Here is a 14,454-nt window from a genome sequence, read left to right as displayed (position 1 = left end):
ATGTACAATTTACTCATGTCTACAAACCAGCAGCTAAACACACAGCACCTGCCATATATCAGGCATTATTCTAAATATTGCAAGCTTTATTAATATATATACTAGCTCCTTTAAGTATCACAACAACTCTATGAAATAGGGGCTTTCCGTTATTATGCCTGTTTGTAAAGATGAAGAAACAGAAGCACAGAAAGAGAAAGTTACTTGCCCAAGGTCAAACCTACTTACCCTGCTTAGCTAGTAAGCAGGGAAAGTAGGTTTCTAACCACACAGTGCATTGTTTAACTAGTGGCTCTTGTCTAGTAAACTCAAATTTAGCCAGCTCCTTATTGGAAAACACAAGCTGGCCCAAAGGTCCACTGTTACAAACAATAAACATTCTTGTGTATCCATTTTACAGAGTTATAGGAACATCTCCATGAAATAAAGCACTGCAGGCAGAATTTATGAATTAAAGAAAAAATTTAATTTGAATATGTATTGACAATTCAGATGCATCAAAAATGTCCATGGTTATCAAGCATTCAACAAAAATAATGAGGAATTCTGCATTCCTCAAAAATTACCAAAATAATATGCATGTGGTTTTGCTTAGATGTATGTCAATATAATAATACACTAATATAATATAAATATTATATAGATAAGAAATTAATAACTGTGGTTACTTAACAGATTTTAGAAGGCTAGGAACAAAGGGGAGTGAGGGATGGAGTTGGAAGGTAATTTTCCAAAGTAAACCTTTATGTAAACATATGTGGGTATACTACACATTAACAGATATATTAAACAATGTGAAGGTGCTACCTATGCCAAAATTATATTTAAAGTTATAATTTATCATACAACTCTAGAAATAGAAGAGACCCTAGAGATGACTCAGTCTAGTCTCTTCATCTGTTTATTTTATTTTACATAATTTAATGATCAAGCATTTCCTTAAAAAGGAAGCTCTATCTTCTGACTTCAAGCCAGGGGTCCTCCTATTGCAATATTAGTTCTCAGTGAAAACATCCATCAATATGTTCCAAAAGTTCAGTGCCATGCTAAGGCAAAAAGCCACACCCTCATGCCCTAGAAAACAGAAATCCCTGTTTGTCCCTGTGACAAAGATACTGAGTTATGTGCACATACCTCTGTAAAACTGAAGAAGAGGCCAATGCCACCGACAAATCTCAAAACCTCTCCCGCATATCTTCCTATTATTGGAGCACAGGGTGAGCAGGGGTGGCTGCTTTTCACACAGCTCTGCATCAATTAAAAAAAAAAAAAAAAAACTTGTATTGAAAAGTACATTTATAATGAGAAAGTTTAAAAAAAAAACTCATCCACATAAAAATTAGTGTCTGGAATATCATATCCAATTGGAGACCATTCTTCTTTAGCAGTGTCCAAAGTGGTTTTAGAAAAGGCAAAGGAACCAGTGATCAAATGGCCAACATCCGCTGGATCATGGAAAAAGCAAGAAAGTTCCAGAAAAACATCTATTTCTGCTTTATTGACTATGCCAAAGCCTCTGACTGTGTGGATCACAATAAACCGTGGAAAATTCTGAAAGAGATGGGAATACTAGACCACCTGACCTGCCCCTTGAGAAACCTATATGCAGGTCAGGAAGCAACAGTTAGAACTGGACATGAAACAACAGACTGGTTCCAAACAGGAAAAGGAGTACATCAAGGCTGTATATTGTCACCCTGCTTATTTAACTTCTATGCAGAGTACATCATGAGAAACATTGGGCTGGAAGAAGCACAAGCTGGAATCAAGATTACTGGGAGAAATCTCAATAACCTCAGATATGCAGATGACACCACCCTTATGGCAGAAAGTGAAGAGGAACTAAAAAGCCTCTTGATCAAAGTGAAAGTAGAGAGTGAAAAAGTAGGTTTAAAGCTCAACATTCAGAAAACGAAGATCATGGCAACCGGTCCCATCACTCCATGGGAAATAGATGGGAAAACAGTGGAAACAGTGTCAGACTTTATTTTTGGGGGCTCCAAAATCACTGCAGATGGTGACTGCAGCCATGAAATTAAAAGACGCTTACTCCTTGGGAGAAAAGTCATGACCAACCTAGATAGCATATTCAAAAGCAGAGACATTACTTTGCCGACTAAGGTCCGTCTAGTCAAGGCTATGGTTTTTCCAGTGGTCATGGGTGGATATGAGAGTTGGACTGTGAAGAAAGCTGAATGCCGAAGAATTGATGCTTTTGAACTGTGGTGTTGGAGAAGACTCTTGAGAGTCCCTTGGACTGAAAGGAGATCCAACCAGTCCATTCTGAAGGAGATCAGCCCTGGGTGTTCTTTGGAAGGAAGGATGCTAAAGCTGAAACTCCAATACTCTGGCCACCTCATGCAAAGAGTTGACTCATTGGAAAAGACTCTGATGCTGGGAGGGATTTGGGGCAGGAGGAGAAGGGGACAACAGAGGATGAGATGGCTGGATGGCATCACTGACTCGATGGACGTGAGTTTGAGTGAACTCCGGGAATTGGTGATGGACAGGGAGGCCTGGCATGCTGCGATTCACGGGGTCGCAAAGAGTCGGACACGACTGAGCGACTGAACTGAACTGAACTGAAAATCCTAAGCTGGCTCCCAAGATACCCCATCCCTGAATAATCACCCCTGGAGACTGGATAGAATTTGTGAATATGATGGGTCCTCTCTCCCATGTTTATGTGGCATTACATAAGTCACTGTCTTCATAAAACGAAGCTCTGTTGTGAGATGGCTGTATAGTTAAGAACTGACTGCAGCTGGAGCTAGGAGACACCAGCAAGAAAATGGAACTTCAGCCCTACAACCACCAGAAGCTGAATTTGGCCCATGATAGCTTCATAGGAGACTCCAAACCTCAGATGAAACTGCAGCCCTGGCTGACACTTCATTCCGGTGAGATCCTGAGCACAGGACCCAGTCAAGCCAAGCCCAGACTCCTGACTTAGGAAAACTAAGGTAATAAATGGATGTTGTTTTAACCACTAAAATTGTGATCACGTAATACACAGCAATAGAAAATTATGAATCCCACAAAGGAGGCCTCAATGAGGGGATATCCAGCTCAGGGCTCAGCAAGGGGGTAATAGAAGTTTCCCCAAAACATAAACACATCTGACTACCAGAAAAGCCAAGCTCCAAGTCTATCCCCATAAAGGACTGGGTTGGACCTGCAAGGTCAGGAGTTAGGCATGATCAACAGAATGGCTCTAATTGGTCCATTGCTAGCTTAGCTTTCAGACAGAAAGGGCATGAAGTTGTGATGGGGAGGAGGGGAGAGAGGAAAGAGGATGGTTCCATGTGTTCTCCACCCTGGGGATATATAGCTGGTTGACAAGCCCAATTTAATACAGACGACTCTCTTCCTTCCCCCCAATAGGCTTCCAAACGAAGACATTTACTCGCTAACCTTTCGCAACTTGTTCTGGGAGGAGCTGAATGGGAAGGAATTAGAGGCAAAGAACCCAAATCATCTTTGGTGTCTGTGGGATATTCAGGACCCTCAGGAATGGATACTTGAGAACAGACAATTGATACAACAGTGTTCACAGAATGGAACACTGGTATATAAAAACGTTTTTTAAGTACAATTCAGCATCAGAAGTCCATGTCTTCCGTGTTTACCATTATTTATCTGTATGCGCTAGTGTGAAAGTCGCTCAGTCATGTCCGACTCTTTGAGACCCCATGGATAGTCTATGGAATTCTCCAGGCGAGAATACTGGAGTGGGTAGCAGTTCCCTTCTCCAGGGGATCCTCCCAAACCAGGGATTGAACCCAGGTCTCCCACATTGCAAGCAGATTCTTCACCAGCTGAGCCATCAGGGAAGCCCAAGAATATTGGAGTGGGTAGTCTGTCCATTCTTCAGGGGATCTTCCTGCCCTAGGAATCGAACCGGGGCCTCCTGCATTGCAGACAGATTCTTTACCAGGTGAGCTACCAGGGAAGCCCATCTGTATGCAATATGTCTCCAAAAATGTTTTATACTTTGTACTTACTGCCAGACAGGTGTCATTTGGGTTAAAACTTCGGAACCCACAGCAGTTTAAATTTCTCTGGATGTCATTCCGAGCACTTGCTGTATTGTTCCAACCAACTTCCAGGAGCTGAGCCTACAAAAACGCATTTAACATATACATTAAAATACAGGACATCCCTGGTGGTCCAGCGGTTAAGACTCTCTGCTTCCACTGCAAGGGGTACATGTTTAATCCCTGGTTGGGGAAGACCTCACATGCCACACAGAGTGGCCATCAATAAATAAATAAAATGTGTTACCCCTGCATAAAATATATAAAACCGGGGCCTACAACTCTTAATACTGTGTATACCTAAAACAAATACTCTTTATAAGACCATCAAAACTTTTCGAAGGGTTATACCTCAATCTGCAACAAAAAGAAGGCACCATTGCTATCTCAAGAATAAAAATTCATGTTCACGTGCAGTTTCAAAGAAGCACTTGGTTCAAAGTTCCCAGAATGTAGCAAGACAAATTTTCCATTGCCCCAAAACTGAGACCCATATTCTTCAAACTAATTAATGTTTGAAAAGAATAATTGCCAGAATGAAACTGCAAACATTCTGGAGCACATGTTTCATTGCATACTGGCAGGGAAAGACTGGGTGAACATCCATTAGCAAGAGCACTTTTAGACCCTGTGAGGGCAAAATTCTACTTCAAAGATGCAAAAAATAGCAACATCTGATGTTGTAGGGCTCAAATCAGCCCCATGAAGGCAGTCAGGCACAAAAGACTTCGACTATATAGAGGGAAATGGCATTCTGAACAAGAAATTATTTTATATTCCAATCACTCCTCCCGCCTCCCTCTTTTTCCCATACTATGTGGTACAATAAAGCAGAAAGAAAAAGAAAAAAAGAAAAAAAACCTTTGCTTACCTGTTGCTCCTGGTTCAGGGCTAAACAAGCACATGATACCGAAAACTGGACAATAAATACAAGCAAGAGAATAATCATGTACTGAGAATCAAAGTTAAGTATACTTCTAGAAATATTTAGAATAACATAAAACAGAGGTACTAACAGCTTCATGAGGCACTAAAAGGAAGCCACCTAGAAAATAGAACAAGGGCACTTGAGAAACTTCAAAAAGAATACATGTAATTTTTATTTTGATAAAACACTGTAGGTATAATTACATAAAAAAATACTAACTACAGTAATTATTTAAAGGCTTTCTGTCATAGAGAACAGACTTGTGCTGCCAAGGGGAAGAGGAGTACAAAGGGATGGCTTTGGAGTTTGGGATTAGCAGATGCAAGGTGTTACATATATAAGAGTGGATAAACAAGGTCCTACTGTATAGTACAGGGAGTTATATTCGATATCCTGTGATAAGCCATAATGGAAAAGAATGTGAAAAAAATACATATGATATGTGTATAACTGAGTCACTTTGCTGTACAGCAGAAATTAAACACAACGTTTAAATCAACTATACTTCAATGACATTAAAAATAAATAATAGCTGATCCATTGTAATTTCATTTAGATTAAAATAAAAATTGTCACATAGAAAAAGGAGGAAGTAAGTATAGATAAATATATGCAAGCTTTCCGAATACGGAGTCTTAAAAAAATCACTGAGAAATTCTCAACCTAATATTAAAGACTTGGAAAGGACCTAGAGGCCACTGAATCAGTTAAACGTAATGCTGAATTTGCAACATACACATAGGACGATACTAAACTTGCAGAATACATTCTTCATGATGTGAAAAGAAGAGAGCATATGTAAACATACAGTAACTTAACTAAGAAATGTTCCTAATATTGGTTGAGCAAATACACATAATGCTTGCCAGGAGCTGCTGTCTGACAATTCATCTCCTGATGGTAATTTTAAGTTAGAGTTATAAAAAGAGTAATCAACAAGGTAAAAACAAACCCAGTGGGGGTAAAACTCCCAGTTGTAAAAAAGGATACAAAAAAAAGCAACACCTGATGGTGTTTCACAGCTCCAATCAGCCCCACTAACGCGATCAGGAACAAGAAGATGCCAACGGCAATGACCACGCCGACCACACGGAGACTGGAAATCAGCCCGAAGCCGATGCCCCATGCAGCAATTCCAATCAGAAGCAGGCTAACCAACTGCAAAAATCACCACAAAGGGCAGTGAGGCGGGAGGGGAAGGGGCAGGGAAAAGGAAGAGGAAAAGTGCCAACTTATATATTAATATCAAGGACATCCTTCAAGCACCTGCTTAGTAGCTTACAAATGATTGCTAACACTTGATACTAGAATACACATGTGATCTCATCATAGTGTTGTTTTAACAAGTATTAATCCTCAGACCCGCTTTTAAAAAACAATCATCTATATAGTGTGGGGCCTCAGAGGCCATCTGGTTTACTAAACCTAAATGATTTCTACTTAAGCTTTTGAACTAATAGCATATTTAAAACTGCTAGACACCAATATATCTCAGTCTAACACACTAGGTTCCTCATGTGGAAATCACATATCTTTCTTTCAAAGCCCAGAACAAGTGAACTTCTCTGGGGTGTCTTCCTAAGTCCCCAACAAACCAAATTCATTTCTCAATTCTCTGAGCAATCTCTGTTCTTCAAATGTGGTTCTACTCTCTTCATCATATTAACACTCTGATTCCAAGCTTATCTCTCATAGGGGTCTGTGAACAACTTAGAGACCCCATCTTTTCACCTCTCTGTATTGCCCACACCTATCACAGAACTTGACCCTTGGAACAGCCAAAAATATCTTGCAGAACTGTCACTGAAATGGATTGCTTTAGATATCATTATCTTTTCCATTAGCATTCAAATATAGAGAGAAACTATTAAAACTTTTAGGACGAATAGAGTGTTAAGAGATTTTAGCTACATTACTTAAACATGGCATTCTGAGTAAGAAGAAATTATTTTACATCCAAACCATTTAATTTGTATTATAAAACAAAGTCAAGTGTAAGAGGTAAACACGTGCCTCAATCGGTCATTACCACTCAAAGTTACAGCTACTTCTTTAAAATAACACTTAAATAGCATGTCATATTAAGATTATAATCAACTGATAGAAGACACAGCTTCAGTAGGTATGTGGGAAGGGTGGGGATGGGGGTGGAACAGGAAAGAGACAGGATCTTCAAGTCAATCAAGTGTTAACCATTTCCTGGAGCAACTTGACAGTTTTTAATACCCTGCTGGGAGAAATAGAAGTATGTAAAATAAACTTTCTAGCACCACTTTGCAGAGAAGGCAATGGCACCCCACTCCAGTACTCTTGCCTGGAAAATCCCATGGACAGAGCCTGGAAGGCTGTAGTCCATGGGGTCGCTGAGGGTCGGACATGACTGAGCGACTTTACTTTCACTTTTCACTTTGATGCATTGGAGAAGGAAATGGCAACCCACTCCAGTGTTCTTGCCTGGAGAATCCCAGGGACAGGGTAGCCTGGTGGGCTGCCGTCCATGGGATCACAGAGTCAGACACGACTGAAGTGACTTAGCAGCAGCAGCAGCACCACTTTGAGGCCTAATAAACTTTGTCTTGAAATACAAAATAAGTCAATACTCATTCAAATGATTCTTTACTGAAACATATACTTTTTTATACATGTAGTTGTTTATCAGACACAAATTTTAAATATCTTGGTACATAAAAATTCTTAACATGTATAGACATATGAGTAAAACGGCTAAATAACAGCAGCTGTTTGTATTTTTATCCACTTATGATAAAGCAGTAAAACTTAGAACAAAAGCAACCATCTGTAGTACAACAGGCCCGAGTTACGAACTTACATGGACCTGGTGGTCTCCACTGCGTACACACAGGAAGCTTTTGTTTTCAGAGGGACACGAAGAGGAAAAACTTCTCACAAACACTCATTTCTCAACTGCTGCTTCTCAGCAGATCTGTCTGCGTCTGACTCTCTTATCACCTCATTCGCAGCCTTCTCAAACTTCAGACTCTCTTGGATGGACAAAAAGTCCTCGGCCCCATCACAAGTGAGCTTATTTCTGACTTTGTTGTATCCAAATATAACACATTTCCTTTCACGAGGTGTGAAAGGCAGAAGCCTGGAGGAGGTGTCAAGGAAGGAGAGGGCGATGCTGCTGGAGGGGCCTCGCCTCCGTGAGGGGAGAGGGCGACGCTTAGCATCCTCACCGCATGGTGGGTAGAAACACTGAAGATGGTCCACATGCTTAACACATCAGACTGACCTGCTGTATGGGTCGGGGTTGTCCAGAGAAACAGAACCAAGAAGATACATACTGAGAGAGAGACAGAGGAGATTTATTACAAGGAATGGGCTTATGTAACTGTGGGGGCTAGAAAGTCCCCAACGTGCAGGGCAGGATGACAGGCTGGAAATTCTGGAAGGATTTCTATGATGCCATTTTGAGACAAAATCCCTTCTCCTTTAGGAAACCCAGTTCTTGTTCTTGATGCTTTCATGTTTCATATTGTACATGAGGCCCACAATTACTGAAAGTCAACTGAGTGTAAATGTTAATCACCTCTAAAAAATACCTTCAGAGCAACATCTAGACGGATGTCTGAAAAAAACACCTTGCAATCACAGCACAGCCAAGTTTTCTGTAAAATTAACCAGCACTCGCCAGCTTCAAGTCCTGCGTGTGATGCCTGTTTATTTAATAAAATTCAGGGGCAGGACATTTACTCTGTATTTTTTTGAGTTTTAGGGCCAAAAAGATCAGAATCATGAAAAATATGATACATAAAATTCTTCTAATCCATAGTTTTGAAGAATCCTTTTGGGAATCATCCCAAATCCTTAATGATATTAATGAAATTCTTGCCACAAGTTAAATATTCATCAACAAATGCTTGGTGCCCACTATATACTGGAAGCCAGAGACTTGCCATCTGGCTTTGTGGAACACACGGGCTCTGCCATAATTATTCAATCAAAACACAAAAGCAGCAACTGATAATCCATAAATCAAAGAGCAGGCTTGTGCTCCAATGACACCTCATTTACAGGTACTGAAACTTAAATTCATATAATTTTCATGTGGACCAAAATATTCTTCCCTTGATTTTTTCCAACCATTTAAAAATGTAAAAACTTAACTTTATTGAGGCTTTCAAGGCCTAAGTCAAAGATCTCTCTTGGTAAATGTCACATAGCACCTGAAAATATGTGGGTTATTTTCAAACATCTTTTGATATTGATTTCTAACATAATTACACAATGATAAAAGAATAGACTCCATATGAGTTCAAAACCTTTAGGCCATGAAGTCTTTGCACCTTGTTTTATGTCCCTGGATATATTCCAGCATCTCTTGGCTTATAGTCTATGGGAACTTAAAATAGAATCTACATCCTGCTATTGTGTGAAAAACCTTACTTATGTTGAATTGGGTCATAGAGGTTTTCAAGTCTACTATCTCCTTCTATGTTTCTGTCTATTCATGCTATTAGCTTTTGAGAGTTTGATACTGAAACTCCAACTAAAACAATCTTAATTTATCTACTTAAACTGTAATACATAATGGAACTATATGTAACGTTGTTCTGTATTTTCCAAGTCTCCTGTAAATGTGTTATCATACTTTCATAAAAATTTAAAAACTAGAAAGAAAGAAGAAAAACATTTTTAATAAAATAACAATGTACAATCATTCTTCTTCGGCAGATTGTGCAATAACAAGCAATGGAATGGATGTGACTCATGGGCTGCAGCTTGCTGACTTTCATTCTAGAATTCAACATAGGAGAGAAGGAAAAAAATCACAATGGTACAGACCATTGCTATGTCAGAGATATTTTACAAGGTGGGCCAGAATATAGAATAATCAACAAACAACAAAAAAAATCCAGATAGACAGAATAAGCCAAAGATTGCAAAGAAACAGTAAGGCAGCAGATAGTAGGCTGAAAAAAATGATCCCAACTGAATACTACCATATGAAGCAAAAGGAGGAATGTTATATCGTATGGCAAAAGATGTCACTAAGTTAAGGGTCTAAAAAGGAGAAACTTATCTTGGATTATCAGGTGGTGTCTAAACGTCATAACAAGCGTCTTTGTAAGAGAGAGGCATATATGTATAATTATGGCTGATTCACACTGTTGTATGGCAGAAACCAGCCCAGCACTGCAAAGCAATATTCCTCCTATTAAAAAATAACAGCCCCCCCCCAAAAAAAAATAAGAGTGGCAGGAGAAGATTAAAGAGACACAGAAAGGAGACAGCAATACAAAGACAGAGGCAAAGGGTAATGAGCCCACAAGCCAAGGAATGCTGGCCACCACCAGAAAAGAGAAGAGGCAAGAAGGCAAGTAACAGGTTCTCCCCTGGGGCTTCAGAGGGCGTGTAATCCAGTTGACTTTAAATATCTGGCCTCTCGAACTGTTAGAATAAATCTTTTGTTTTTAAGCCACCATGTTTGTCGTCATTTGTCACAGCAGGCCACGCAGCTCACACAAAACAATTCACACATTTGGAAACAAGCAAGTCAAGAACATCTGTTAAAGAAATCTGCCTGATATTTTATCACTAACATAATCTCCACCGGTAGAGCTGGAGTGAAGTATTTAGCTATCCCTGTCAGGACCCTCCCAACAAACCAAATCCTTTATTTAAAACAGCAGCATTTTAGCAATAGGAGAAAACTGTTCTCTGCTCTCTCAGCTACCCAACTTACAAGCTCATTAACAATGAGAATCTTTTGGCCTTTGAAAAATAAAATCAACAACTAAAAGGGGGTGGGGGTGGGGTGGGTAGAGCACTTTATCACTTCCATAAGAAGTTCTAACTCCCAAACTAGGCATTACATGGTTACTGAATATATCATCTAGAACACTCACAAGCGTCTCTGCTCTGGTTTTTTTCCTCTAGATGTGTGCTCAGTCATGTCTGACTCTTTGCAACCCCATGGACTGTAGCCCATCAAGCTCCTCTGTCTATGGGATTCTCCAGGCAAGAATACTGGAGAGGGTAGCCATTCCCTTCTCCAGAGTATCTTTCCAACCCAGGGATCGAACCTGTGTCTCCTACGTCTCCTGCATTGGCAGGTGGATTCTTTACCACTGCACCACCTCAGCAGCCTTCTGTGGACCTCTCTGTCAAGATTATTCCTCACCAAGTTCACTCTGCTCTATCTCTAATATAGTTTTACTCTATCTTCATCACTGACACTAGGCACCTCTCCTTCAAAAACCTTTGAGAGGGTATATCAGTTTCCTATTATTGCTTTAACAAATTAGCACAAGCTTAGTGGCTTAAAACACCACAAAAGCACACTCTTATAATTCTAGAGGTCAGAAGTCCAACATGGGTCTTACTAAGCTAAAATTCTGGTGGTAACACTTCATTCCTTCTGGAATCTCTAGGGAGGAATCCATTTCTTCCCCTTTTTCAGATTTTTTTTTAAGTGACAACTTTTAATTCACTTTTGCTTCAAAGTTGTCTTTAAAACTAAGCACACAGAGAAACAAAGCCTAGAAACGAACGAGCTGTGTGTTCACAGAAATAAAAACACCACACGGTATGTGCTAGTAGGTTTGCTCTGAAGACAAAGAATGGAAATCACAAGATCAAGTAGCTATCTTACGAAGTTCTAAGAAAAAAAGATTATTCTACATTCAAATGCAAGTTTAAATATTTCCTCTTCAGCTGCCGTTCTAGCAAAACCAATGTGGCAGCACAAAAGAAAAAGAAAGAAAAAAGAAAAAACAAAGAAAGAAACAAAACATAAAAACACACATTAGCATCAAAGGTCAACACAAGGTCAAAGGTGAGAGTTCAAGCATCATAGAAGCTGAAGAGAAAGGGATTCCAGAAGCCAGGGATTCTAGAAGTTCAGACAGGGATTCTGAACTTCTTGGCCTGTATATTCTCTCCTTCCATCTTCAAAGCCAGCTGTGCTGTATCTTCAAATTTCTCAGACTGCAACTTGCTTCTCTAAGTATATCACATTCTTTGAGTATAAGCCACCTACAACCCTCTTATACAGACCTTTGTGATTACATAGGGCTCCCCCAGGTAATCTAGGATAATCATTCCATCTCAATATGCTTAATTTAATCACATCTTCAAAGCCTCTTTTGTTATATAAGGCCACATAGTCACAGGTTCTAAGGATGAGGATGTGTACCTTGAGGGGAGAGGAATATCAGCCTACCACAGAAGGTTCTGGGAACAGGGGCAACTGAGTTACCCACATAACTGAATCCTTCCTGCTACACATGATTTAAAATATCAAAAAGAGCCTTCACATTTTATTTAAATATATAGCTGACTGCTGAGAAACTATGGGAAATTCCCACAGGCCGGAAAGGAAAGGAGAACTGAAAAGCAGAATAGCAAGCATACAACTGGCGCAACGGGGCCATGAGAAGGTGGACAGGAAGGCCCAGATCAGAACATCACTAAAGGGAAGGACTTGGGCTTTAAACCAGGCAGACATGAGAAGTGGAACTAAGACCCAGGTTTGTCCAGACCTCCAGAGCGCTGTATTTTCAGTATAAAAGGTCACAGAAAAATTACACCACCACCCTCAGGGAGACAGTACAAATTTTTGAACCTCTTCAAAATCTGCAAGAGAGAGAAACTCCAAGCCTACCATGCCTACGTTTGAAGGCTAAATGTACATCATCCAGGAACGCAGGAATCTTCAAGCCCAGCCATTCACAGGAAAGCAGATCACAGGCAGTGACGGCATTTAGAAGAGGAAAGTCAAGAAAGCAAATTCAAAATAACTCAGGAGGGACACTTGAATCTCAGCCCTTACACCATTCCCCCAAAAAATACATAAATAAAACTTTGTTGTCAATCAAAACTCACAAAACATGTAAGCAAAAAAATTCTATCACGAGCGATGCAACGGACACAGCAAAAGGCAAAGAATTAGAGCTCCAAAGAACTTGGGGTAATAGGCCCAACTGAATGAGATTGAAATTCATACGTTTAAACTACCTAAATAAATAAAAGAAGGAATAAAAACAATATGGGGAAAACAAAGCTCACAGAGCAATCTAAAGAAAGCAGAAAGAAGTGAAACATACCATAGGAAGGATAAGTAAAGCTTCATTAAAAAAGGAAAACTGACATGCCTTCAACACATTGTTTTTTAAGAAAAAGAACAAGAGTAAGTTCCTCCAAATTTCCTTAACTGAAAAGAACAGCTATCAAAAAACCAAAGTAAAAATCATACTCAATGGAAAAACTTTAGAAACATTTCTTTCAAAATTCAGGAGTAAGACAAGGGTGCCAGCCATTGCCACTTCTACTGAGCACTGGGGTAGAGGTCTTAGATAACTATGTTTAAGAGTGAACACGGCACAAAGATGGAGGATAAACACAGCTGTGGTTACTCAAATTAATGAGAATATCTACACAGGAAATCCAAAAGACCATAAATGCTATCAAAATTAGTGAGAACCAGAAAAGCTGCTAGAAATAGGATCACCACCACAAAAATCAACAGCGTGCTGATGCACCTCCAAATCTTTTAACGTATTTCTTTAAATGCAATTTCTAATAGGTTCCCAAAATATAAGGTACATACAAACAGGGAAACCTAGGGTGTTGCAATTCATGGGGTTGCGAAGAGTCAGACATGATTTGGTGACTAAAGAACAATAACAACAACATAAACAAATCTAACAGAAGTATTAAAAGATGTCCATGGAGAAAACTGTGAAATGAATTGAAGAACATGAAAAAGACCTAAATTAAATGAAGAGATGTATGTTCATGGTTGGGAACACTCATTATAATAAAGCATCAATTCACCTCCTGTTTAGCCTACAAATGTCATGTATTTCTAGTCAAAGTCTCACTAGGTTTTAGATCATTTATACCATCATCCATCAAGTTACATGGACGAATAAATGTCATCAAAGAGCTAGGAACATTTTTAAGATTAAGGACCAAGCCTGCGGCTGCTGCATTTTTTCTCAGCCCAGCTACAGTATCACTAGCACAGTGCGTAAGAGATGCTTCTAGTGGCAAACCAAGCTTTTTCATTGGCTACATTTAACTGTCCCAAATTTTACCCTTGTTATTGCTTTTACCATGCTCTGCAAAACCTGAGCCTGGCTCTACAGTTTTTGGATCTATTTTAATTAGTAAATTGAAATATATAAACAAAACTAAAAGGACTAAAGAAGTTAAAAATAATCTAATGGTTTGGTAATCAAAATCAAGTAACTAAACAAACATGGTTTGGTAATCAAAATCAAGTAACTAAACAAACAAAAATGCAGACTTGAAGAGACATGGAATTCTAAATCAATATGGAAATAGTAGTCGTTAACTAACAGCTTTTTCACGATTACTTTCCCATTTTGAAAAATAATAGTAGGAATCACTACCTCACACCATAGCTTTATTTTTTTTTTTTTTCACACCATAGCTTTAAAGCCTAAATCTAAAAAGCAAACCTTAAACTTTGTGGGGGAAAGTACAGAATAATGTTTTGCC

At 39.3% G+C, this 14,454-nt stretch overlaps 1 protein-coding gene across 1 annotated transcript in view; it reads right to left on the bottom strand.

The window, feature by feature from the left end:
- The window catches only part of TSPAN13 (tetraspanin 13), a 37,675-nt gene that overhangs the window by 7,092 nt on the left and 16,129 nt on the right, over positions 1-14,454 (bottom strand). Inside the window, exons 2-5 of the mRNA XM_069587599.1 lie at positions 5,956-6,123; positions 4,909-4,989; positions 4,005-4,118; positions 1,135-1,248 (exon numbers count right to left, since the gene is read on the bottom strand). Of these exons, the coding sequence (XP_069443700.1) occupies positions 1,135-1,248; positions 4,005-4,118; positions 4,909-4,989; positions 5,956-6,123 (477 nt within the window). The remainder of the gene's footprint in view (positions 1-1,134; positions 1,249-4,004; positions 4,119-4,908; positions 4,990-5,955; positions 6,124-14,454) is intronic.

The sequence above is a fragment of the Ovis canadensis genome, chromosome 4, assembly GCF_042477335.2.
Source record: "Ovis canadensis isolate MfBH-ARS-UI-01 breed Bighorn chromosome 4, ARS-UI_OviCan_v2, whole genome shotgun sequence".
Classification (NCBI taxonomy): Eukaryota; Metazoa; Chordata; class Mammalia; order Artiodactyla; family Bovidae; genus Ovis; species Ovis canadensis.
This window is presented reverse-complemented; position numbering and strand designations above follow the sequence as displayed.